General features: G+C 42.5%; 2 protein-coding genes and 1 long non-coding RNA gene across 5 annotated transcripts; all 3 read left to right on the top strand.

Annotated features, from left to right (window-relative positions):
• Positions 1-1,399: 1,399 nt before the first annotated feature.
• On the top strand, positions 1,400-3,936 carry LOC119846691. The gene is made up of 2 exons (XR_005289946.2): positions 1,400-1,551; positions 2,498-3,936. It is a non-coding gene; the product is annotated as an uncharacterized LOC119846691 (long non-coding RNA).
• Positions 3,937-10,548: 6,612 nt separating this feature from the next.
• LOC119846673 (adventurous-gliding motility protein Z-like) lies at positions 10,549-14,964 on the top strand. Its single transcript, XM_038380659.1, has 2 exons — positions 10,549-10,613; positions 12,064-14,964. Exon 2 carries the CDS (start codon positions 12,232-12,234, stop codon positions 14,227-14,229), a length of 1,998 nt encoding a protein of 665 aa, XP_038236587.1. The 5' UTR covers positions 10,549-10,613; positions 12,064-12,231; the 3' UTR covers positions 14,230-14,964.
• A 4,362-nt stretch (positions 14,965-19,326) lies between these two features.
• On the top strand, positions 19,327-24,070 carry LOC119846674. Of its 3 annotated transcripts, none has more exons than XM_038380660.2 (2): positions 19,327-19,490; positions 20,948-24,070. In XM_038380660.2, the coding sequence occupies exon 2, from the start codon at positions 21,113-21,115 to the stop codon at positions 21,941-21,943; it is 831 nt and encodes a 276-aa protein (XP_038236588.1). In that variant the 5' UTR covers positions 19,327-19,490; positions 20,948-21,112; the 3' UTR covers positions 21,944-24,070. The 3 variants fall into 3 exon arrangements, with proteins under 3 accessions (XP_038236588.1, XP_043356895.1, XP_043356896.1); XM_043500960.1 differs by lacking the exon at positions 19,327-19,490 and adding an exon at positions 19,536-19,649; XM_043500961.1 differs by lacking the exon at positions 19,327-19,490 and adding an exon at positions 19,593-19,621.
• The last annotated feature ends 3,113 nt before the right edge of the window (positions 24,071-27,183 follow it).

The following is a 27,183-nucleotide window of genomic DNA, read 5'->3' as shown; positions in this document are numbered from 1 at the left end:
TTATGAGTCATAAATCTAGCAAAGTCCCAGTGAGTCTGAGGGAGCATAAATAAGGAGCTTCATGATATTCTGAATTCCTTTTTCTTCCTATATCAGCATCTTAAAAGATTTACCACATGGAATCTGAGGGTGATCTGCTATAAATGAACTCGGTGAAACAACTGGTTAAGTGACTTGCATAAAAGTAAATTCCATTTTATATTGACTAATGCAGTAGCAGAGAGGCAAGAGTATTGTTAGAGTACCAGCACTTAAAGCTGATGTGTATGGGCAAGTATCTGATATATCCTTCCCCATGCACCAGGTAACTTCTTGCATTGATCAAGTGGCTAAGGTGTGTGGGTGATAATAAAGTTTTCTCTCTATCTTTCAGGTCAGATGTTGCCAGCTGCCAGGATATTGATGAAATACTTACCAGAAGCTTGGTGCTTTTCTCCTCCCTGCATTCCTTACCTCAACAAAGACCCTGTCTTGTGAGGCATTAATTGGTGAATCAAAAAGCAAAGCAAAGCAAATGACTCTCATTGGCCACTTCCCAGTAGGCTTCTATCTGTACTATGCATAGAGCTCCAAACATGGGCCACAAACACATCAAGAAGGAGAAGTTCACTGAAATGAATGGACTGACGTTGGCTACTACAAGCAGGCTGTCTGAGAATCTGGCTTTTAAACATGTGATGGTCAAAGGTTGTATCAGACTTGGTGTGGGAACAGAGGAATTGAGTGGAATCTAGATAGCATGAACACTGTATGGAAACGTGGTCCCAATTGTTTGTTTATAAGATGGTGAAATCTGCAAGCCTCTTTGTATCTGAAATATTGCAACTCTACTAGCAAACACATAGCCACCTCTTCCTCTCAATCTAAACACCCAAACTCTCTAGGTGAGAGCTGTAACAGACTCGTGTCCTCTGTGGATCACATTCCGCAAAGGGGGACATGAGTAAGTTATATATGCACCTATCTTACTATGCAACAGTTTGCCTGTTCACTAGTGGCTAAGTATTTCAGAGCCACTAAGCATTTGCAGTGCTCATTGATTTCACTGGGAGTTTTAGGAACTCATTACAACTGTAGATCAGGCCAAATATTTCCATGAACACTTATAATACCATACAACATAGTATGCTGGAAACTCAGAAAGCAAGCCAGCCAAGAATATAGGAAAGGGCACAAGAATCTATATATGTATGGACTATCCATTTTTTAAATTTGTTTTTATTAATTAATCAATCCATTAATTAATTAATTCAAAACAGAAGACAATAGGAATAAGCAAAAGAAGTCTGAAGTTTGTACATAAATGATACAATCCCACAAGTTTTAAAAAGTCATTCAGTGTAACAGACATCCTCATTCTTTAGATGATATAACAATGAACAATAGAGCAATGGAACAAAGATCTGGTGGAACTAAAGTTCAGGGAATTGTGGGGAAGCATTTCTATGTGGCCACCTAGCTGTATATAAGGTTAGCCTTTTTAGAAAGAGGACTGTTTATGAGGATCTAGTGCAAGGCATACAGTTGCTGAAACTGGTGTTTTTGTAGTTGGTAAGAGATTTTTCTTTTTCTATTTATGTGTTTTAAATGTTTCTTGGCACTTTAATTAGTGTTGTGTTTAGTTTGATGGTATCTTTATACATACACACAAAATGCCCAATGGGACTGGACAGGGGGTTTGTTTTTGTTTTTTGTTAATAATCAGTATAATGCAAACCAAGTTTAAAAACAAAAATATTGTTTCTCCCTGAATGGTCTTGTAGATTAAAAGGAGAAGAAATTTAGATTACTGTAGGCTGTACTTTACAAAGATAAAATTTGGGTTACACTGTTTTTTCTAAGAATGTATGACAAGTAGTTAGGATAAGGGGCTGAGTAATATATGACAGGACATGTTTCTATAACTCGCATCTTTGGCTGTGATCAGTTGAGAAACTTTGTAAAGTAACACATACTTGCTTTGTTTATGTGAACAAATCATCATTATTATTTCTGGTGCCACAAGCTAAACTTTTCTATGGGAGAAAAGGCTAGATTCTCTCCATCTGCAGTCACAATATAATGCCCAGTCCTTGACTTGAAAGCTTTCTCTCCTGTGATTAGTGAAATTATAAAACCTAGTTTGGTTTGTTGATTGAGTTGTTGATGTTAACAACAGAGGGAAAACTACTTCTGAGTTAAAGTGGCTATGACTAACAGGGCAAACATGGAGTTGAACTTTTAAAGGGCTAGAATGTGTGACACCTGTTGGTCAGTGGCAGTAAAGTTCTGTCTGCAATTTTAGTAACTTAAATGCTAACTGTAAAGATAATTAGCTGCTTCCTCTCTCTGGTACTGCTGAAATAAGGAAATGCAGCAGTAGCTGTCCAACCATCATTAGCAAGTGGGCTTCTATTAACTGGCCCAGTATAGTATTGGGTAATGTGTTTTACTTGATCTTCTAATGGTTACGTGGCTAAAATGCATGGTTGCTTATGTTGATCCTTCTGTCTTACAGCTGAGATACTTTTGGGTGGTTGCTACAATATTCCTGACACAGACAGGAGCCAAGCAGCCTTTTCTGTACCTTTTGGTACTGCTGTGAAGAGGTGGTGCATTTTGTTCCTCACTATAGTGCTGCTCCAGCACGCCAACCATGGGAGGCAAACTTGGCAAGAAGGGGATCTGGGCAGCTGAAGAGATGGCTGAAGATCGTAAGGATGAGGGAGAAGTTGCAGAAGTGATACCAAAAGATACAGGCACGGCCCAGTCTGCAGCAGGGTCCACAGACCTAGAGAGTGGGAAAGAGTCTCAGAATGAAGACCAGGAAAGCAGGGGAGACTCTACAGAGTGCAAGGAATCAAAGGCAAATATAGATGCAAGGCCAGAGGTGCAGCAGCACACTGAAGAGGAACTGGTGGCTTCTGCTGCTTGCAGTGAGGCTGATCTACCCCTTTCTCAGGAAGTCGCTCTTTCTAAAGTAGAGGAGAGCAGAGATCAAATCAAGGCTGAAGAGACAGCAACTTCTGAAGCCCAAGGAATCGAGTGTGGTGAGACTCCAGCTTCAGGCAAGATTTGTTAGAAATAACAGCTTTCTCTCCCCCCGCCTCCCCAGATCCTGTAACCAAAGTATTTGACTTCATTCCTGTAGCCTTGGGGCCTGAAATCCAGAAGAACTCAATCCTTTTGAGAAACCCACTGTAGCAGAACCAGAGTGAAATGCACAGCTGGATTTCTAACACTAAAATATCTGTCTTGAGCTGTACTTTGTGCGTTCATAGTTCTGACCTCCAGCCACATGTCTTTCCACTGCACAGGACATTCTCTTTCAGGGAAAAGTGTTAAGGTAACTCATGGCACACAATGCAGTCTGTTAACTATTTAAATGAACGCCCAGCTTAAACTACAACTTTCCTAGCTTCCAAGCTGCTGAAAATGTACTTCTATTGTGATGGTGGGGGGGAGGGATTGGAAAAATGCACTTGAATCTACCCTTTGAGATGATCCCATTAATATTTAACGGAAGTCTGATGGGGATTGTAGCATTATTTTAAGACTAATGTAAACCAGTGGCTGAATGGGGAGGGGGTTTCTTTAGTGTACCTCACTTAAAGAAGCTAATTTTCCTTTTGTGAACCAACATCATGCAAATTTTCTTTGCAGTGTTTCCATGAGTTAGCATGTACCTGTACTCGACTGAATCTGTCATTCTGTTAGCAGGTCTGTTCATGACCATTTAGGCTCTAGTTTCTGGGACTTAACCTGTCTATCACTGTGTCTAATGTACAATGGGTGTATTGAAGCTATGCAACTGTAAATAGTGCAACCAGCCAACACTGTATTCCCTGCATGTGTGGAATAATGGGGCATGGAATCATGCATTACAACCTGAAGTCCTAAGATTACCTGTCTTAATTTAACTGCCAATAAAGACTATTTTATGATTGCTGCAATGTATAAGGTCTCCAAATCTTCATAACGTGGGTCTTTATCAAACAGACTTCATAGCCACAGCCTGGTGTGGGACATAGGGGCAGGAGCTATGTGTTTCTAAACATGGATAGTAAGGAGGAACGTAAGATACTTGGGCACCTAAAGAGACAAATGCTTCAGGACAACATTTAGGCACCAGTCACATTCTCAGAACAACTGCTCACTTTTCTACCTAGGCACTTAAATTTTCACTGCTCAGCATTTGCAAAGACCCAAGTTCTAATGCCACCCCAAAGCTAACAAACCGTAAGGAGCCATACGGCAAGCCAAATACCTGGTGGCCTCCAAGTGGGATTCTCTAACTAGGTGTCTCCCTGCCTATCTTGCCATTGGGGCTTTAGTCTGTAGGTGCTCTAACAGCATTCCCCACAAGAGCCAGGGTGCAAGAGGTTTCTGCACTGGAATATTCCAGTAGCTAGGACATTCTCCTGGGATGTGGGAGACCTGGTTTGACTCTATAGTCTGCCTGATTTGGAGCAGGGATTGAACACGAGTCTCCCTCTGGTCTAAGGAATACTTAAGTACTTCCACAAAGTAGAACAGCTCCAAGAGATTCCAAGTCCCACCCCAGAATACTCAATAGCCTTGCATTTAGGGCACCCCCTGGAGGGTAGGGATCTGTCCTCAAATCCCTGCTCAATATCCAGCAGAGTAGGAATTCAAAGCTGGGTGTCCTACATCCCAGCTGAGTGCTCTGGCTATGGGACAATCCAGGCTTTCTTTCCTTCAGGAAAATGGGCCAACCTGATTTATGTGCTTCCCTCCATGACAGAGTCCTGAGAGGAGGGAGGTGCCTATCTCTGACCTGTCTATCAGGCACCTACGTGCTGAACTCAAATTGTTCTGGGCCCCCAATCCTATCTTTTTCTTTGACTCGCTTGGCTTGCTGGCTTCATTCATGCCTAGGAGCCTAAATGGCACTGACTTTCATAAGGCAATGGGGTGTCTAGGGGTTAGATACTTGGGTGTTGCAAAGTCTATGTGAAACTGGCCCTAAGTAACCTAAGAACAGAAATCCAATTGGTCAGAAATAGGTCAAACATTCTATTCCTGATGAGTTTGGCTTTGGGGAATTCAATGTTTAGAATTCTATGCCACCGTAGTACATCATGTGCTTCACATCTCCTTGTACTTAAATTCAGAAGTAGGCTTCTTCTTACAGTTCATCTGTGCACAAACCGGCTTAGTTCAGTGCCAACTAAACTCTTCCCTGCTATTGGCTGAATTGGCTCTGCAGTGCTATGCCAGAGTAAGCTGGACTATTCAGCTTCCTGCATCAGCAAAGCTGTCAGCTCCCCTCAGCCAGGCAGTCTTTTATGTGATGGTGTTTAAAGGGGAAGGGAACCCACCTTTTCAAATAAGTTGATTTAAGTTCCCCTTGAGCTTAATCGTTAGAGGGAAAAGAATGTGTCCCTGTATGTCACTCTTCATGCTACATTAGCACTTCAAACCTTGATAACTACTTCCCTGTTCTACCTGTATACTCCTTTGTTCCTGGGCTCAAGTTATGAGCCTTAGAAACAAGCCCAAGTGCTGTTCACCTTATAGTTTAAGTTCATTCCTTTCCCTGATAAGTGTCATTTTAATGCCTACTGCTAGACCTTCCTTTCTCAGTCAGTCCTGAGGGTCAGCATTGACTCAAATTTTGAATGAGGACTATCACAAGGGTCCTGAGTTCTAGTTCCAGCATTGTCACTGCCTACTCAGTGGAAACAGGTCCTTATCTTTCTAGCTAAAGATTTTTTTTTTTTCCCCCTCCATCTGGAGAGGCTGTTCTGTAAGTCTTATAAGTTTTGTTTCCCCAATTTACTTTTCTTTGTATCTTTTAGATTGTGAACTCTCCCATGGAGAGACTCCCTGTACATCACTCAGGATGATAGATTCCCCGTTCCCAGTTAGGACCCTTTGCCTCATCTATAATAAAAATTGACTATTACTATTTTGCAAATCACAATGTGTGCTTGATTAAACAACTTAGCTGTTTATACCAAACAATCTACAGCTGACCTTGGAACTTTAGTTTAGGACAACAGATGAGTTGTTGCTTATACAATTGTGCCCTGTTAATGGCACTTTAGTATGCTGATGGCCTGATCCTATCCTGCCAAAAATTCCAAAGAAACTCTCACTTGGGTGAGAGGTGCCCAAAGGGAGGAGACAAATCTGGAAAGGAGATTAGTTGGTTATCCGTCCACTCTCTGCTTTTGAGAATCTACCTCAAAGTCCCCACTGAATGAGTACAAGAATCCTTGTTCAGACTCCTAATACCTATCTCTGATCTATCACTTTTAATGTGTACATCTCAATGTGCTTTACAAAGGAGGTCACTATCATTTTCTCCATTTTACAGGGGCGGAAACTGAGACATAGAGCAGTGAAGTGGCTTGCCCACAGCCACTCAGCAGGCCAGTGGCAGAATGAGGACAAGAAACTAGGTCTCCTGAGTCCTAGTCTAGTGCTCTGGTTCATAGGCCACTTTGCCGGTGCCCTTTGATCTCCCAAAGGGATTGGCCAAAAACTTCTAATCAGTTGTACTTGTAGATGGTGCTGAAATGCCCACACGTAATGAGACTAAAGATTCCATTGCAGGCAGTGGTGCCGTTATCGCCTCCCCAGATTAAGAACTCCCTCAGTGAGAATGGCTTACTCAACTAGAGTAGAATACATTTTATGATACTCTTCTCGCATATTTACACTTGTCCTGCAGTGCACAGTTTCACATAAGTTATAGCCACTCCCAACCCTGTTAAATGACCCTGCTGCTGTCAATGTAAAAGATGCATGGTATAATTCCTTTGATTCACTATTCACTTTACAGATAGTTTAGTAATGTATCTGTTTATCCCTGGTGTAGTTAAACTCACTTCACTTACACTACCAGCTGAACTTGGCACCTACGTTTTGTGTCACATACTGACTTTGGTCATGCGCATGTGGGGTTACGCCTGTTTCCTGGTGAACAGCATCTCACCAATGGCTTAACTACAATGGTGCAGTCACAACTAGATCAAAGAAGTTATGGGTGCCCAACCAGAGGGATTAACAGGGAAGATCTGGTTCCAGGAGTTGGCAGCAAACCCACCGTGCGTTCATCCCACAGTGGTGGCTCTTGTGTCCCATGGGCCTGGGCATAGCTCCCTGCTCCAGACATTGTGCCCTGGCACAAAGGGTCTCATCACAGCTCAGGTTTGGCCAGCTGCCCCTCCATCATGACAGAATGCTGGTTGGGGGATATTTGAGTGAGTGGTGCTGCGACCCCTGGTCACAATGCCTGATTGAAGAGTGTCTGGGCCAAAATTTGAGTGGTATGGGGTGGGGGACGCTGAATTGTTCTCTAGCATAGCAGATTGTCTTGAATGGCCTCTAGGAGCTAGGGTTGGAGGTGGGTGTGATGAATGAGTGTTGTAGGGGAACTGAAACAGGGCTGGATTGGGACTGCAGGGATCTAGACAGGAGTTGGGAGGTTGAGGGGTGCTGGACTGGAGTGGGGGGAAGATTTCAGAATTAGGAGGGGGTCCCTAATCTGTTCTTGCACCAGGGCCTTCTGGGGCCTTGTTACACCACTGCTCCTATCGCATTGCCTGGGGGCAATCAGAATATCATATGGAAGGAAGTGAAATTTTGTTTCCTTCCTGAGTAAGTCCAAGTGAATTAAGGATCTCAATAAAATATATGTGAAAAAGTGAAAGGTTTCTCTGTGAAGAGATGGGGTGCAGGGAAGGGTAATGGCCATTTCAGCTTTTCATTGCAGAGTGTATTCTGTGGTCAATTTCAATCATCTGCTGCTTACATTCTTTGCTTAAATTGAAGCCCAACAGCAAATACATAAAAGCATTTGAAGAAGAGTTATATAAAGGCCCTACAGAGCAACCTCTCTCCGTTTAGTATGGGCATGTGATTTAAGTGAGCTCTTTAGAGACATCATAGATACTAGAGATAGGGAGGCTGATTTAGTACTTTCCTTGGCAGGCGTTAGATCTCACAGAAGGTATGCAGATTAAAGCCAAATACCGGCTGAGCTGACTAAAAATGCAGAGTCCTAAACCTGATTTCATAGTTTGGGGGGATAGAAATGAACAAGCCAGGCCTCATATCACATTGTGCATTTCTGGGATGAGGGGTAGTGGAGTCACAAAACTTGGAGGCTTTTTTATGTTTGAAACTGTCAATACCTATTTTATGATCATTGCAATATATAATGTCTCTGGATGTGACTTACTTAATGAGTGGTTTAAAGAAGGGAGTGAAACAAACTTTAATGGTTCTGGTTGTCAACGGGCAGCAAAGAGACAGTGACCAACTTATAGAAACTTCTTCCTTACAAGCTGAATAGGCATATAGTTCAGTAGAACTTCGCCACTTCTGAATGCTGAGGACATTTTAAATTAAAGCGTAGATAGGAAGCTCTTAAAAGCCCCGTCTTATTGCTAAGCATGTTTATATTTCCAAGAAAAAAGTGCGTCCAAATGATAAACATGAGAGAGTCCATACTGCGCAATCAGATTTTAAAAGAGGGGAGTGAACACACCTCCAATACTCCACTTAGTAGTATCATGACAAATGGATCCCTACAGCATTTGTTCTCTGAAGTCTCCTACTTACACTACTTTGCTGTGGCAGGACTATTCCTTTGGGCTACTGGGGTGTCATTCTACATCAAGAAACCTGTCTTGGTTCAGATGGCAGCATTTCCCTGAGCTCTAATAATGCTACCAAAATAGTAACTCTAACCTGTAGCTAAGCATTTGCTCTGCATATAGCCAATCTGAAGTCTAAAATTACAAAACATCCCTTAAAACAGTCTGTTAAGATACATTCACAAAATCAGAAGTAGTACCATGAAGGAGAGCTTAGAAACATCACATGAGAGGGCATACAAAATTTCAAAGATAAAGCATACGGTGGTAATAATATAACACTGGTAAGAAACTCTTGTCTTGCCAAAGAAACCACTCAGCAGCTGAAACTATTCCCAAGAGCAGTTTAAAAATGGATTTGACTACTTGGCCACATGTCTTGAGTCACCTGCTTTCAGAAATAGTGTCCAGCCTTAGCTGGAGTAACAGGAGTTACTTAAAGAGAGTTCTTTAAGCTAAATAGTATCCCCTCGGAGCGTGTTGTATTTGAAGCCCGAGACTTGATGAAATTGCAGTGTAATAATCCTATCTTGCTGCTTTTTCATAACTAATAAACCAGTTCAGCTAGCTCAAGGGCTTCCTTTATCGGCTAGAATCTCAAATTAAGAATAGTTAGTTGAGATTCTTAAAAAGGACAGTGTGTGTCTCCCATCACTTCAACTTTCAGGGTCACAAAACATAAAGGTTTGTACAAAGTTGCCACATGTATAACATTGCCCTTTGATACACAGAAAGGTAAATCTTCTGCTTGTGTAAATTTTCATTGCTCCATTGGAGTCAATGGAGCTCTTGCAACTTACACCAGCTGATCATCTGTTTCAGAGCCCCCAGAAGCAGGAGACACTTCCACCCTGTTAAATGACCTCTGAGAGGTTAAATATGCTATCACTCATAAAAAAAACTGGCTGGCAATATGGCCTTGGGCTAGAGGTACATGGGGCTAAATGTGTCCCTGCTGTGTCTTTATTGAAGTTGAATGAGTTGGGGAATTATTCCTATTTTTGGTTGAGTCCCATAGAAGGCTCATCTAAGGCTATGAGCAAGTGAAAGGCTTATTCCTTGGTGACAATATCCATTCTCCTACCACCCAGGCTTCTGTAAAAGTGCCCAATCCTACTCCTTTGTTCTGAAAATATAAATGGAAATTTTGGCCCTGTATTTTTGGATAATCCAAGCCATTTTTGGCCTTCATCAAATACAGTTCCGGTTAGGGATATCAATGCATGTGCAATCTCAATAAAACGTCAAAGGCCACCAGTCTGCAAATACACATCTTAACTTTAAGCACATATGTTTGCTGGCGTCCAATGGGCCTGCTGACAAAACATGCTTGAAGTAAGCACATGGTTAAAGCTTTGCAGGATCAGGGCCTAACTCTGCAAGACAGGGCAATTGTAGAGATCAGAAAACCTAACTGCTTGGTGCAGGATATTGTCACTGGCTTTTCCTTCAAAAACATCTTTTTTTAAGTCATATCTCTGCATAGGACAATATTGCATGCAGGTGTCCTTGCATAGTTTTCAACCATCATTCAGGTTGTATGAATGTCAATACATGTTGTATTTTGTTCTTGCTTTATTTTTACCTTTTAAAGCTAAATACAAAGTGACCAAAAATATTTAAGAACATAAGAACGGCCATAATGGGTCAGACAAATGGTCTATCTATCCCAGTATCCTGTCTTCCTACAATTGCCAATGCCAGGTGTTTCAAAGGGAATGAATAGAACAGGTAATCATCAAGTGATCCATGTTTGTAGACTAGACATAGAGAAGCAGCCACACAAGGTTATAATGTGGGGCATTCATCTTTAGACTATACACAAATAGGGATCATAGAGTATGGGAACAGTCATTCAGAGGAACTAATGTTCAGGGACCTGGGGGAAAGTGATTTTGGTGCCACACAGCCCTATTTAAGTTCAGTTTGAGGACAGAGAGGTAGGTGTTGAGGGATTATCTGAAACTGTAGTGTTAGAGCCTATTGTTATTTTACAGGGGACTGGTAAGTGAGTATTTATATGATTAATCAAATACTTATCTAGATCTTTCATTACAGTTTTAAAAAGGGGCAAGGCATATATTTTTGGATGTGGTTCTTCTCTTGTATGTTTCTGAAGCCTAATGGTCTAATAATAATATGTGTGGATATATGTGAAATTTTAGAGACTCTGAGAAAAGGATCTTGGTTGTGTGGCTGGTTCTCAGAAAAATGATTCTGCAAATATAATATGGGGGGGGGCATATGCATTTTCTGTAATGGGATGGGTTGCAAAGCTAATTCCTGCTCAGGTATATTCATAGTGCCCTACTTCTTTTGCCAAATAGCCAACCGATTTGTACAGGGGTTGTCTGAAACACAACTTACTCCTGCTAGTGGAAGTTATTGACAAGTTCCTCTTTGCTTGAACCAGTATTCAATTTTTCTGCCTCTCAGCTGGACTGACTTTTCAGAGGTGAAAAGTAGTAGCTTCCTTGTCACTAAAGTAAGCAGATACAGCTTTGTACATTTTTTTTTTTTTAATAAAAAGTTGCCTTCCTTAAACTTGCTTTGCTAACCATAGCTTCCCTGACAGATGTCTTGAACCTGAAAATGTTTTGCCTAATGTCAATGACCTAGGCTTGCTCCTGTTTTGAGATTAAGTAGCATATCCTGTGCAATGACAGAACAACTCTGTATCTCAGTATGTCTGGTATTTGGGAAGTGGTCTTGTGAAACAGTATTCCCAACTTGCTTAATGCAAAACGTAATGTTGAGTTGGCTCTGCAGAGCCAATGCAGCTGTGGGAGAGTAACCTGAGTGCATCATAAGAGCTAATTATACAGGCTCTATTGTTTGTCTTGCTATGAGACAAGCCCAGATTGGCTTTCAAGTCCTCAAGAAGAGTTGCATGTTTGAAGCTTAAACCTCTTAACATGTAAATCCATAAGACTATACCTAGATGCATTGTGGAGGGGCTATGCAGATTAATTTATTTGCGGGGGGACTAAAGAGGTGAAGGAGGCAGGCAGTTGCATATAATAGAAGAGTGTTTACTGTCATGGTTGCAGGCCACACTGCTTTTAAACTCCTCTTAGGTCCTCCCAAGTACATCCCTTTAGGGACAGGTTTTGCTACCTTCACCCCTCTCTGGGTGAAACTGATCCTACCCCTTTAGACTGGATCTCTGTGCTACAGCTCTCTTACCTACTAAACATGTTAACCCAAGAGTGATTGGCAGCTGTAAGCCCTTTCCCTGCCAGGATCCTATGATGGGGGACAATTAATGCTTTATTTTTGAAGAAGTTATTTGAGTCACTTAATTTATTCACCCAAAGATACCTTAGCATGAGGTGCAACAGGATAAAACAAAAGGACTAAATGAATATTTCTCCTTTGCCAAACTTTAATCTTTCTTTGCAAGCCTAAGTACCCAAGCTCCATAGGTGTTAATGAATTTGTTACTGTCTTGCAGGTGGGATGTTTACTGGCTACTAGGATACTTCTGGCACAGAAAGCAAGAGCCTTTCACAGCTTCCTTGATCCCGGGGAAAGCCTGCTACCTGCACTGTACTAAGGGCATCAACAAGAGTGAAGCCACTTCAGAATATTTCTAGCTGGGTTGCTGGTGTAAGCCTTCAGCATGGGGTGCAAACTCAGTAAGAAGGGGTTCTGTAGGATTTGTAAGAAACGTAAGGACCAGCAGACTGAAGGAGCTGCTGAGATTAGTGAGACACATGATATTGCACATACCTCACAGGAGGCTTCTGAAGGCACCAAGAGCCAGCCTCTCACAGGGACTAGGAAAGACATTGAGCAAGCCACTGTTGAAGCACAGCTTATGAGGTATGACGGAGTACCTGCTGCACCCAGCTCACAAGAGACACCAGCAGATAGTAAAGAAACCCTGTCTGTTCTGCAGACTGTACAAGGCTGTGAAGCCCAGACTACTGCACAGAGCACAGGAAAGGCCTCACAGGACACTGATGCCCAGCCTGCTGCAGAGATGGAGCAAGAGATTGGAGAAGCTGAGTTTAATGCAAAGATAACACAGGACAGGCAGCCTGTTGCACAGACCCCAAGAAATAATGAGGAGTCCCAGCATGCTGCAGAGATACCAGAAGAGGGTATAGAAGCAAGTAAAACTCTGCTGGATGCAGAGATCAAGCAAGAGCCTGAGGTCCAAACTATTAAACAGGACTGGCAGCTGGCTTCATGTATCATAGAAGATCAGCCTGCACTTGAGGCAATGCAAGAAGCTGGTAAGATGGAGACTACCGTACAGACAACAGCAGAGATTGTTGAAGTCCAGCCTACTGCAGAGAACATGCAAGAGATTTACCAATACACTGGTGAAACCCAGCCTACTCTACAGACTGCTCAAGAAAGGAACGTCCAGCCCATGTCCGAGTCTGAGCAACAGACTGCTGCACAGATCACTGGGAGGGCACAAGCTGTTACACAGGATGCACTAAACACTGGTGAAGCTAAACCTACTACACAGAGCATGCAAGAGGTTCCACAGCACCCTCCTGAAGCACAATCTGCTCTAAAAAGACTGCAAGGAGCAGAGATGCAGACTTCTGCACAGGTCATGGAAGATGTTGGGGAGACCCAGCCCGCTTCAGAGACGGCGGTATTACTACTTGTAGAGTCTGAACAAGAGGCTGGTGAGACTGAGTCTGCTGGAGCGAGAACAGAACTAACTGAGTCTAGGGCCCATTCTGTTACACAGTACAGAGAGCTTGCTGCCCTGTCCCTGCAAGGGACTGTTGCATCCCTGTCCGCTGCATGCACCACAGAAGTGACTAAGCGGGCTGAACCTGCTTTGCAGACTGCACAAGAGGGGAAGGCCCAAACCACTGCATGTATGGCAAGAGAAAGTTGGACTGTACAAGGTGCAGCTGAGGCCTACCCTCCTGCAGAAATCAAAGAGGAGACTGAAGCCCAGCTTGTAGCACAAGGTCTACTTGAGACCCAGCCAACTATACAGAGCATAGAGGCTCCACAGGGTACTACTAAAAACATGCAGATTATGGAAGACATTAGCATGGGCCCTGCAGAACTCAAGGCTTCTCAAGAGAGTCCACTGGAACCTGTGAGCATTCCTATTAAACTAACCATAAAAAAGCCCCAGCGTACTGCACAGGTCATTCAAGAGATGGAGACTCTGCATCCTGCAGAGACCACGGAATTGAAGGAGAACCAGGGCCAGCAGAATGATCTGGATTCCCAGCCCACTAGTGCTCTTACAGAATACAAGGAGAGATGGGGGAACTCTGCAATTCCAAAGGAGAAAGATCAGGCACCTGAACTAGAGGCCACTGAGGTAGCAAAACCAGAGCAGCAGCAGCAGCAAGAACTTCCAGTTTCTCACATCCCTGAAAGTCCAGTAGAAAAGTGCCAGCTTTTAGACCGCTCAATGCTCGAAGCATGCAAGGGCAAATGGGAAGAGGAGGCTGAAAATGCTGAGACTCCCATGCCCTCAGAAACACAAGGATCTGAGGATGAAATGGCCCTCGCATCAGACTCCACAGCTAACAGTGGAACTGCACCTGCTTCAGAGGAGCCCCAAGGAACAGAAGTAACTGACTCAATGTCTGAGCCCTATAGCCTGTGCAGAAGGACCTGTTGCACCTGAAACGCCAGCAACTAATTGTGCTTCAGCTGAATCACCAGAGTCAGAGTAAAATGGACAAACTGAACACTGATATTTAACTTCTCTCAATTCAATTCTTGATCTTCAACCATAATTGCCCAAAATCACTGTCCCACGCAGTAAGGCTGGGAGGCAACGACCAAGCAGGCCACAGGGGAAATGCCCATAATACAGTTTCTTGTTGACCTGTAAATTACTACATGACGCTCTGAATTTGCAATGCATCTTCCTGTATCTTCCACTTTTCTAATCTGGATTTGGGAGCCTGGTTTTCCATTTGGGCTAAGCCAATCAGATCCACATACACAATGGTGTGTTTGGTTTTTTTTTTTGTTTTTTTTTTTTAATAGATCCATACTCTAGCATAGTCAAGGAATGTTTTTTTTTTTTTTTTTTGTCCCCTGTTTCTCCCCCCAATGCCATTTGCTGTCTGTTAGAGTTCAGATTAATTTAGATATTAAAATTCTTGGGTTATAACTGCATTTAACCCATTACTTACAAAAGGAGTCTCCTTTTGTCTTTATAGTTAGCTTGTATGGAAAGAATAAACTAACACTGTCGGATGCATTAAAACTATTTAATTGTATTAGATGGTACAAATGTATTGGGGTGTCAGCACCACTGCTATACAGTATTAGTGAATGGAGAAATCCTTTAGCAATCTGAAGTAACATTTTAACATTTGTGACTCTCAATAAATGATGTCTTTACTGATCATTAATGCTTGTGCCTGGTTCTTGGTGTCACATTTAATGTCTCATCTCTTGTACTTAAACATGTACATTCCTGTGACCTTTCTAATGTGATAGCTGGATACGTAAAATTAACAAATACAAACATGTCCTCTGTTACCAATAGAAAGGTTGTATTTTTTTTTGTTTAACTCCTTTTTTTGGGATGTTTGCTTCAGCTGCCAGCTGATTTCTTGAGTAGAAAGTGAGGAATGGGGGAGGAGGGTTGCTTTGCCACTGATCTCTCTGCAGTTGACGACATTCAACTTTGCTTCTACAAGGCATAGGTGTCCTCCACATTGAGCAGTGTCCCATGCCAACACAATGTAGCTGGTTCCTAAGATGTATGAAACTACAAACCAAGTGGTCCTGCTCTATCAGGAATGGGGCCAGCATCACACCCAAACACTTCATGTAGTTAGTTTTTACTGAATTCGGATGGCAACTGAATTCTGAAGGCAACAAAAAGCATCTCTTATGGCTCACTGCTGCAAATTTCAGTGCCAGAATTTTTTTTTTTAAGCAATTACTGTTTCAGCAGTCTGAGTAGTAATGATTGGGGCTGGGGGAGAGAATTTCAATCCTCTGGGAAATTTGGACATTTCTTTTCTTCCCAAAGGGGATGAAAAGTCAAAACTCTTCCAAGAACAAAATGTTCAGGAAACCTTGATTTGAGATGTTAAAATATTCTCTTTCCTCTTCTCTTCTTCCCCCTCCCCCCCATTTTCCCCCAAACATCTGCATTCCTAAAGCAGAATGGTTTGGGACAGATTGACATTAATCTCAAGGTTCCTCTGCCCTGCACTGCAAACTACAAGGTGTGAATTGCAGAGAACACCAAAATGTTGTGTTCTAATTGCCCCATCTCCATGTTGCTGGTGCAAATTAAGTACCTAGTTCACATTAACATTTTTTTTCTTTCAAAAGAGAACAAAGTTAATGCAAACTGGGTACCTTTCACTTTGTGCTAGCAGTGTCCACATGGAGTAGTTAGAATACACCATTTAACTGTAGTCTGTAATTCACAAACTCATGGGGCACAATATGTATGTAGCCTTAGTCTGTGGCTGAAGCTGTCATAGTGCCATGTGGAAACTGCATTTCCAAGTCCCTCATGCTCACTCAATAGTCCTGGCTTCTGAGTCAGACTGCCTGGCCCAAAGAGAGAGTGGTCTCTCTTTTTCCAGGAAATAGATCATGTAAAATTTTTTTGAGCAACCCTACTTGTGACCCTGTCACATTGTATTTCTAGGGCCCTACCAAATTCACAGCCATGGAAAAATGCATCATGGACCATGAAATCTGGTCTGCCCCCATGGAATCTTGCCTTTTGTGTGGTATTTTACCCTATGCTATACAGATTTCACAGGCATACTAGTGTTTCTCAAATTGGGGGTAGTGACTCAAAAGGGAGTTGCAGGGGGGTCACAAGTTTATTTTGGGGGGGTCACAGTATTGCCATCCTTACTTTAGCACTGCCTTCCAAGCTGGACAGCCACAGCATGGCATCTGTTGGCTGGGCACCCAGCTCTCAGGACAGTGGCCCATGAGTAACAGCACAGAAGTAAGGGTGGCAATACCGTGCCACTCTTACTGCTGCCTTCAGAGCTGGGCAGCTGGCGTGGCAGTTGCTGACTGAGGGTCAGCAGCAGTGCAGAAGTAAGGGTAGCAGTACTGCAACCCTCTTCTCTCCCCCCCCCCCCCCAATAATCTTCTGACCCTTCTCCTAAACTCCTTTTTGGGGTCAGGGTCCCTACAATTACAATACTGTGAAATGTCAGAGTAAAATAGCTGAAATCATGAGATTTAGGATTTTTTTAAAAATCCTATGACCGTGTAACTGACCAAAATGGACTGTGAATTTGTTAAGGTACTATGTATTTCCATTGACTTTACTGAATATAAACCAGACAACATTTTGCCTCTAACTGCATCTCCTATTCCTCTCAGGGAGGCTCATCCTCAACTATGAATAGGTGAAATGCCTTCGTGCTCCCCAGCGCTAGTATCCACATACTTACCATGCAGGCTGCCATAATGGTGTCTTGCAAAGGGGAATGAGATTGGTGCTCCCTGAGGTCACTCCTGTGAACTATGTTAAGAGTCTTAGTCAAATCCTTGTATAATAAAATCATAATTGGAAGCAGTGGATAAAGAATGGTCAGAGAATGGGAATTGATGTGATAATTTCGCATGCACTTCAAAGGTGACTGGTGCTATTTTCATGAGGTAGAAAGTAAAGCAGTGTAGCCTAGTGGATAAAGCATTTCCCTAGGATGCAGAAGGTGTGCATACTATTGCTAGTTCTGCTGTTAGGCTGCTGGGTGATCTTGGGCAAGTCACTTAATTGCTGTGTGCCTCTGTTTCCCCATCTGTTAAACAGAGGTAGTGTTACTTCATTTGTAATGTACTTTGAGATCTTCTAATAAAAAGCAGCTATTATAGGAACTTCTTCCAAAAAAAATTTTTTTATTAAACCACACCAATGTATTCTGTGTATATATAGTCAACCGATTAATTTAATCTAGCAGTTCTCAAACATTTTCACAGTGAGGACCAAATCTTAATAGAGTGTCTCATAAAAACACACTCTCCCCTCACTTTCACACTCTTAGGAAAGTATTTTGGCCTGGATCCCCAAAGGTATTTAGGCTCCTAACTCCCACTGATTTCAGTAGAAGCTAGGATCCTAAATATCTGTGTGGATCTGGGCCTTAGTGATTTCTGACTGATCCATTGGTTTCTTTAGTCCTGAGGAGCATCTCCTGTTTCCACTTTTGTTGTTGTTTAGCTGTGGCTAGTACTAGAGGCTGCGAAACTGGAGATTTTGCAACTTTTTTTTACAGATCTGTAGGCTTTCCTGTGAAGAGCGTTCACTTCTGCAGTAGCAGCTGGAAAGAGGGAGGAAATGCCAGAACCTTGCAATCAAACAGCTCTGTGCAGAGTACCAGTAAGTGCTGCTTGGGTCTGCAGTACACCAGAGACCACAGTTTGCAAACTGCTGATTTATTCCAGTTTCTGTGAATTCTCCACCAGTACCTAAGATTTAGCAAACTGTGAACTAACTTCAATTGTTAATTGCCAGATATTTTCCACATTAATCATCTGCTGTCTCTGTCCTTCAGTTACATTGAAATCCAATTGCAAATATGCAAAAGCATTTGAGTATGTGTCAAAAATCATCTAGAAATCAGTGAGATTCTGAAAACTACTGTAGTCACAGATTAGAGCCAGGGTGACCTGTTTGCTCTTCTGCAAGATAGGTTCTAAACCACAATAGAAAGCAGGAAGTATGTAGGGATGGATAAAGGCTAAAAATAGCTGGAAACCCATTTCCAAAGCAAAGGATCATGAAAAGGAGTGATTGTGCAGGATCCTAAAATCAGTTTTGGCATCACACAATTTGGGACCCTATATGGGAAATGTTGGGTCCTAGATCATGTGATCCACTTGTCCCTACCTAAACCCATCTCTGGCTTTAGTGGGGAGTGGGAGCAAGACTTGTCTTCCATTTTTCCATGTGTGGTTCATTTGTTTTTTAATAAAGATTTGTCTTTGCATTTTTCACATATGACATACTTAATGCTTACATTTCATTTTCTACTAGTGAACAGAGTAAAGGCTTGTCTACACTTGAAAGCAAATTACATTAAGGTAGGATACATGTTTAAAGAGCGATAGCTGTTCCTTAGCAACTTCCTGTGCGGGGACACGTACTCTGGAACAAGAGTGCCTTGTTCATTTTCTGCTTAACCCATTTTCAGAGTGAATTAAGATATAAAAGCAATAAGAAGTCACTCTTGTTCCAGAATAAGAGTGTTCACACATGGAGTTGATCAGGATCAACTCTAGACAGGCCCTATATTTGGTGCAATGTCTGCAATCCTGCCATATTCAATAGTGGGCAATCAGCTGAGGCTGGGGATGTCAATCTATTCTACAACCACAGTAAAATGTATAATTACATGACTTTGACACTTTCAGACAGAAGAAAGCAGGTGACAGGGATTAATTTTCATCCCTCACTCCATGGGTAGAATAAAACTACGGGCTATAGTTTCACAAACATCATCCCTTAATTATAAACCCACTTGCACATAGACTGTTGTACAGCTGCTAATCTGTTAATTTGCATCATGCATTGTTAAGTGATCATTGATTTGCATGGACAAATGTTGCACCATGTTGCGTTTCAGTTTTACTTTATTTGTAATATTTAAATACACAATGGCCATGCACACAAATCTAAAATCTGAATTTAAGGGGATGAGCCACAGGATGTTTCAAAAGCCATAGAATTCTGCTCCTTCCCCATTTAGACAGGAAATATGGTGCAAAGGAACTAATGTTCAGTGGAACTAATGTTCATGGAGCTGGGGGAAGGGGTTCTGTGTGACTACCCGACCCTATTTAAGACCAGTCTGACATTTTCAACATAGGTGTTGTGAAACTGGTACAGGCTGTAGTTTTAGAACTATTAGGATTGTTTGGAAGAAATTTCATATAAAGTTGGTAAGGAGATACTTGTTTATCTATATCATCTTTCCATTTAAGTTCTCATGCTTCCCTGGGTCATTTATTATAATTGGTCTTTTATTTCCTCCTCAAGGTATTGCAGAGCCAAACTTTATCCTCAGGCAGTAGTAAGCCTATTGTTGTGATTTAATGGGAGTAAGCGTAACTTAATTGCAACTTAATAGCAATAATCGTGTATGTCAGGAGAAACTTTCTTTACTTGTTGCAGTTTATGGACTATAATCACAAAGTTACTGCTTTTCACTTCTTAGTCCTGTAAAGCAATTAGGTGAGATCTTAGATGCAGCTGTTACTATTCTCAAATTAAAAGGGGTCTATGTTCTTCATTTATTTTATTATTTTTAAACATTAATGGGCCTATAGAAAGTATTCTATCTGAATACAAACTTCTCTGAATAACAAAGGTGCAAAGTAAATATTTACAAGCTCCTAAGTATTACTGAAAATAGGGGGATTTAAGGTATGAAGTCACTTAACTTAAATGTTTTTAAAATATTAGCCATCCTCACAAACAGGAAAAGGTCATTCCATAATGGCAGATTAATGTTCTGTCTTAGTGTGGTATCGATTCCACAATGTAAACAATTTCCAAATTGCTTTATGAGCACCAAACTCTCTCTTTATTATTGCCGCAGAGCCAATGCAATCATCTGAGAGTGAGTTAAATCCTATTTTGCCTCTTGATGGGTTGGATTTTTAGGGGGGGGGTTGTTTGTTTGTGTGTTTTGCAGTGTCTCTTTTTTTTTTTTTTTTAAGGCAAGCTCTGATTACAGAAAATATTAAAACTATAGGTTTGTGTTCAGGTTTATAGCTTTAAATAAACCATTTGACTAATTAGGTAAATTATCAATGAATCACTGAAGACCAAGTGTTGCTAATTCACACAGTTACTTAAAGATGACCAAATAAGATGTATTGGTCACATTTAGAGCTGGTCAAATCAATATTTGCTACAAAAGACATAATAAACTCTTTTTTTTTATTTTATTTTCAAACAAGAATGTTTAACTTTAGATTTCATTCTTTCTATGTTTCAGGGGTGGGGGAGATAATGTTTAGGGGCTCCCCCTCACCTGGCTTTTTCCCATTACAAAAGAGGAAGTAAAAATGAAAAAGATGCAATACACTCACAAACAAAACTACACAACTTCAGTTTCCCCAAAATCAAACAAAAATTCAAAATAAAATGTTTGGTTTGAAACTTTAAAGAATTTGTGAAAAACAACTTTTCAGCAGGAAAAAATCAATCACCAAATTGCAACCAGCTCTGCACATGTAATCTTTCAAATATTGTCAATATGGATGCAGTAGCAGTGTTCAAATCTCATAGTAACACTTACAAAAAGTAAAAAGGAGCCAGTGTCTGAGAGGCTCTGGCCCACATACTAGGGATGAGGTGTGGGTGTTCTAATGAATCTCCTACTATCCTACAGGTGAGATGCTCATTGCTGATTACTAGGAAACTAATGATGCAAAACAGAAATTCAGCTCCCTGCCCATCTGCCACTAAACCAAGACCTTGGACGTGCTATCCCTCAGTACAAAAGACTGAAGCTACTTGAGTGGTTCTAGCTCAGCTGCTGCTGTAGACTCTCAGCATGGGGAACCAACTGAGCAAGAAGAAGGGGTTTTGTGTGACTTGTGGGAAAGCAATGGACCAGAAGGCTAAGGAGGGAGCATGGACCTTTCGCGATGTTTCAACTTGGACTGGTGAGAGCCATTCTCCCATAGAGAATGCCCAAGAGACTCTACACAACACTGGGGAGATCCAGCCTGCTGCAGAGACTGGGCAAGACACTGGTAAGGGTGATCCTCTTACACAGATGATGCTGGACAGAGAATCTGCTGCACAGACAACAGAAGAGAACTTAGGAGACCAGCCTTCTCTGTGGAGTATGCAAGAGACTGAGGCCCAGATGATGAGACGAACCCCACAGGCACTGCAAGACATGGGCGAGGCCCATCCTGATGCTAAGATGCCACAAGAGACTGAGGCCAAGCCTAGTTCCCAGATAACGTGGGCCAAAGAGCTCGAGGCACAAACTATGCATGAACAAGAAGCCCAACCTGCAGGAGAGCGCACAGAAGACACTGCTGGGGTTCAACCTGCTGCCCATCCAGCATATGGGACTCGGGTTGGGGCGCAGATCACACAAGAGATTTGTAAAGCTCTGCCTGCTACCGTACAGACAATGCAAGAGATTCTAGAGAGCCTCGCTGAAACCCAGCTTGCTCTGCATCATGTGCAAGAGGCTGAGACTCGGACGACTGAACAGAACCAAGAGGCCCGACCTGCTGCAGAGCCCATTAGTGTGGCTGGGGCTCTTCCTGCTCTCCAGGCTTATTGGGAGACTGAGGCCCTGGCTCTTGTAGATATTCCACATGATGGAGATTGTGCTGCCCATGCTGAGGCTATGAGAGATTGCTGATCCCCTACCTGCTGCAGAAGTGACTGAGGAGGCTGAGCCTGCTTTTCAGACTGTACAAGAGATGACTGCTCAGATCGCAGGAGGGATGCAGGCTGCACAAAGCAAAATTGAAGCCCAGCCTGCAGCAGAGACTGAGAGACAGTGGATTGCCCCGCCACTTGAGGTGCTGCACCACGTATTCCTAAAACCCAGCCCACTCTGCAGATGGTACGAGGAATTGTGGCCCATCACGCTGGAGTGACAGACATTGGGCTTTTGCTCAATCAGTTTACTACACAGACCACAGAGGAGACTGATGCTTATCTTCCTACACAGGCTGTGCAAGAGACTCAACACCCCTCTGCTCCAGCTGAGCCTGCTCTGAAGATCTGTCAAGAGTTTGAGGCCCAGATGACTGTACTGGTGACTCAAGGCACAGGGGAGGCCCATTACAGAGACCCCAGCAGAGAATACTAGAGAAACTGTGGGGAAAGTCTGATGCAGCAGCAATTGATCAAGAGATGAAGATGTAGCTCATGACACAGACCAGTGGCTTTTCTAACCTGATGATGCAACAAGCCACCACTCAAAGGACTGGTGAGTGCCCCGCTGTTGTACATGCCATGGAAGAGATGGGGGAAGCTGACTCTGTTTTGCAGGCTGTGCAGGGAACTGAGGCTGCACAAGAAACTAGTATGCAGCATTTTACACATACTGAACATGAGATCAAGACCTGGCCAACAGCGTGAGCTACAGAAGAGATGGAAGCTCAACTATCTCTAGTTATCTCTTGAGGACCATGTTGCCACCCAGGAATCTGAGGCTCCACCTGTAGTGTGGACCCTGCAAGAGACACCCCCCCCCAGGCCATTACAGGGTGCACATTGCATCAGCTGACTGTCCAAGACACTGATGTCCTCTCTGCAGTACCCAGGCCCTTCTGAAAGGATACAATGGAGGTTGTGGCTCTCTCTCCCTAGTGAAGAGACCCAGCCTACTTTACAGGCTGCCCAGGAAACAGAAACCCTATGTGTTGCAGAGACCCTAGAATTGAAGGCAAAGCAGGCTCAGCAGTGTCACCCAGATTTCCAGCCCCCTAGTGCCCTAGGTGGCAATGAGGCAGGAGAGCAAGACTTGGCAATTCCTCAGGCAGCTGAAAGGGAGGCTAATGCAGTAGCAAAGCCAGAGTCGCAGCAGCTAATGGAGCAACTGGCATCTGAACAACAGGAGGTGCTCACGCTGGCTCCTGCAGCCACTGGTAGTGAGGCCTCTGCCAGGCTGTGGAGCGTCCATGAAAATTCCCTGCCTCTAAAAGCCCCAGTGCATGAAGCAGCTGGGAGAAGAAGACCAGGGGAGGCTTAGACTCCTTCAACCCCTGAAACTTAAGGTAAAATGGCCCAAGTTTTAGACTCCAGACTGAAGTGTGAAGTACCATCTCCATCCAGGGACATGGCTGACTCTCTTCCTTTGGCTGTGGAGCACGTAGCTCCAGCAGAGGTACTCACTTTGTCTGATGTTCTAGTAAGTGGCTCTAATGCAAATATAGCAGAGCCAGCGTGAAATGGACAGACTGGGCTCTGCCACTCAAAAAGCAGCATTTCCCTCAGTTGACCAGATTCCTGATCTTCCATTGCATTTGTGCTCATGGCTATTCCGTGAAGTAGGGATGTAATGCAGAGAGAATATCGGCCAAGTTTGGGAAATGCCTTCTACACTCAGAGTCCTGTTAACTATGGGCTTGGCTGAATGTGCATCTTTCTGCATCTGAAATTGCTGCAAATGTATCTACAATATAAAACACCCATATTTATAACATCTTTCTAGGGGTTTTTAGACTTGCTGGGAACTATTTTAATGCTATTGATTACTTTTCTACACAACTCACTGACCATTAAGCCCTTCATATCGCTGACCTAACCTGCAATTTTATTTCCTTCATCTTACTGAGTAACCTCAGCCTCATCTGCCAAACCAGACTAGATGCAGGAAAGTTCTGTAACTTCTTAAATTTGTACAAGTGTCCTCACTCAACTGGAGTACAATAATAGTGAATGATATTTGTGTGGGTATTGGTAGGAATGAAAATGTGTGTTGCTGCCTGAATTGATCAACTGATCACTCTCAATAAATGATGTTTTCCATTCTTAAGCTGTTTGGCTATATCTGATAATTAAGGGGAGATGGACAAGGGGTGGGGGTGGAGTACAACTTCACAATGGCCTTTTCTGTTGGTTAAGTGGCAAATGCTATTAAGCATGTATGTAAATGCTGATTCTGATCCAGGTGAAATCCTAGGCAACTGACTACAGCTCTTTCCTTAGAGTTGATGATGCTCTCTGAAAGGCTTAATCTTCTTCCTTAACCATCCACTTGCATCAAACTCGGGTCTAAAACAAAATTAAAAAGTACATCTTCCCACAAACACTAGCATTAAATGCCCTTAACTATATACCAGCTACGCAGGGCGGTGCGGGGGGGGGAAGCCTAGCACAGTCTATAGTAACTGCCCAAGGTACAAGTGCACCTTCATACCAATAAATAAGAGATGTCTTTCTGCCAAAGAAACCAGCCACCAGCTGAAATTATTCCAAAGACTCTGAATGGGTTGGCTGCTTGACCAGTTACTCCACAGTTGATAGAGAGCATCTGTCCCGACCTCAACTGGGAAGTAGGAGTCACTTGCATTCAGACTGCAGAGTATGAGGTTGTATACTGGTTTTTGGTGTCTGTGTGTGTGGTGTTTTTTTTGTTTGTTTGTTTGTTTTTTTATCCTGGCTCCATCAGGAACCACAAAGCAATTTGTCCCAGTTGGCCCCCTCTGCTGTAAAAAGAATTCATCTAGTTCTCATTCAGGCTTGGAAGGATTAGATTTGGATTAGTAAATGTTAATTTCACTGTAGGCACCCATGCAAGTGCACACACAGATTGAAAAAAGGTTTCTATCAATAGTTAGGCAAAGTAAGAGAAATGCTGCTTAAGAAATTAGTTTTATTTAAGGATGTTTTCTTTATATTGTGAGTTGACATCTCATGGTTTAATGGTTATAAAGCTTGAATTTTTTCAATGGGTGTCTACTGTCATTAAATTTCCAGCAAGTGAAAATTCAAATCAATTAAAAAATTGGCATCTGTTGCAACTACAAAAAAATCAAATTCTAATAAACCTATTTTTATTTTATAATGTTAAAATAGTGATATCCTGGACCTACTTTCCCATGAGGAGTGGGGTTAATATTAACTTTCAGTGGACTGTCACTTTTTCTCTTTGTCCCAATGACTATTCCACGGTGGATGAATACTTAAATAATCACTAGCTGAGAGAGAGAGAGAGAGATGATGTTGTAATCCCAGTGATTAGGGACCCATTTGTAAAGTGGGAGACCCTGGGTCCAGGCCCCTGCCCCAAGCACCTCTTCCATTACTTATTAAGAGTGCAAGAGTTTGACGAGGAGTGACTGAGGGATTCCCCCCCCCCAGCTCAATATACCATGGCTCAGCAGTTAATGAACACACCTGAGACATGGGAGAACCTTGCTTAAATCCTTTCTCCTGCTTTAGCAGGGTGGGGCAATTGATCCCACATCTGAGGTGAGTGCTCTAACCACTGAGCTAAAAGTTATAAAGGGAGCACCACCTCTTCTTCTTCCAAGTGTTTTGTGTGGAGTGAGGCAGGTGTCTAATTCATTCCCTCAAAAAAGTAGCTTAGATGCCTAAGTCACCTGATTCCATGCAACAGGTTTTCAGTGGTAGATCACTAAGCTGAGACAGTCACCACCCTAGAGGCCCCACCTAGGTGCCCACCCCTAAAAGAGGGGTGGGGCTTAGCACCCACTCCTCTGTTCAGTATCTCCCAGTGGCTGCTTTTAGGCAGCAAGCTACCTCACATGCTGGCTTTTGTGGATCATGTTCTTCGGTGCCACTCTCTCCCCATGTATTCTAGGCACCTAACTTGGTTTTGTGGACCTCACTGCTGTTCCAGTGATTTTTTTTTTTCTAGGCACCTAAAATTTAGATGCCAGGATGTTCAGCGGTGTGACACCCAAGTCCCTTGGCGATCCTATCCTCAGACATCACTAGAATTCGGAAAGACATAGAGCAAAATGAAATAGACCATAGTCACTCCCATTTTAACTTCTTTGACTTCACTGAATTTCAACCACAGAAGAATTCTGCCCTCACTATAATTAGCGTCCTGAAATCAGCTCAGAGAATCTCATCTACGAGATGTCTACCTCAAATGCTATTATCCACATGCCTGTTAGCCTGGGTTCTGTAACAAAGCCTGGAGAAGGAGAGTGAAATGTGCTTTGCTTGAGATCCTGAGGTCGGTCACTCCAAGTTTTTTAACGTTCTCAAATATGTGTTGTTCAGCTAACTCTTAATGAAACCTTCATGGGAGGAAATGGTCAAGGGAAAATCAGGGAATGGGAATTATTTTCATAACTTTTTATTTATTTAGAGGGTGACTGGTGTCATTTTAGATAATATAGTGTCTAAATCTGTCGGAATTGTAGCCCTTCACTAGTAAAGCATTTCAAATAGATATAAATATGGAGAGCTAATGTATTTAATTCCATTTCTGCTTGGAATGTCTGCACTGAACAAATGTGGGGGGAGTGGGGTTTGGCAGTAAACTCAATCCTGCTCCAAAGCTATTCTTAGAGTTGAGCTGGGAAACATATTTGGTAAGGGATATTGGTCATGTCACAAGCTGGTGGCTTCTGTATAAAATAAATAAATAAAAATGCCAATATACATGGTCAAGTTTCTGACAAAAATTAAAAACAATGCTTGTTTTGGTTTGGTTTTCAAAACAAAAATTGTAGTTTTCAATTTTGGGATTTTTTTGTTCTCCTTTTATTCCCCCCTGCCCTGGAAGAAGGGTGGGAGGGAAAAGAGAGAGATGCAAAAATGCATCCAAAAGCAAAACTAAGAAGGAAACATTTTCTGGTCATTTTTTTTTTTTTTTGTGCAAATGCAATTTTCTTAGCTATGAGAAAAGTCTGAGTTGAAAAACTTTAGCCAGTTCTAAGAGTGTCACACATGGGCTGTTGGTGTGTCTGCTGTAGCAGCTGTGTCCAAGTGGCACAGCTATGCTTCCAAGAGGATTGCTAGGAGCTAGTGTCTGATAGCCATTGGCCCATGCAAGTTGGCATTTTCTTGCAGGGATGGAGTGTGGATATTTCAATAAATCTCTTAATGTCTCACATATCAGATGCTGGTTGCTGGAATACACCTGACACAAAACAAAAACTCTTCTGC

This window comes from Dermochelys coriacea, chromosome 22 (assembly GCF_009764565.3).
Source record: "Dermochelys coriacea isolate rDerCor1 chromosome 22, rDerCor1.pri.v4, whole genome shotgun sequence".
NCBI lineage: Eukaryota > Metazoa > Chordata > Testudines > Dermochelyidae > Dermochelys > Dermochelys coriacea.
This window is presented reverse-complemented; position numbering and strand designations above follow the sequence as displayed.

Excerpts from the sequence above, each read along its gene's own strand:
- LOC119846673 (XM_038380659.1), top strand. The coding sequence starts at position 12,232 with ATGGGGTGCAAACTCAGTAAGAAGGGGTTCTGTAGGATTTGTAAGAAA.
- LOC119846674 (XM_038380660.2), top strand. The coding sequence starts at position 21,113 with ATGGGGAACCAACTGAGCAAGAAGAAGGGGTTTTGTGTGACTTGTGGG.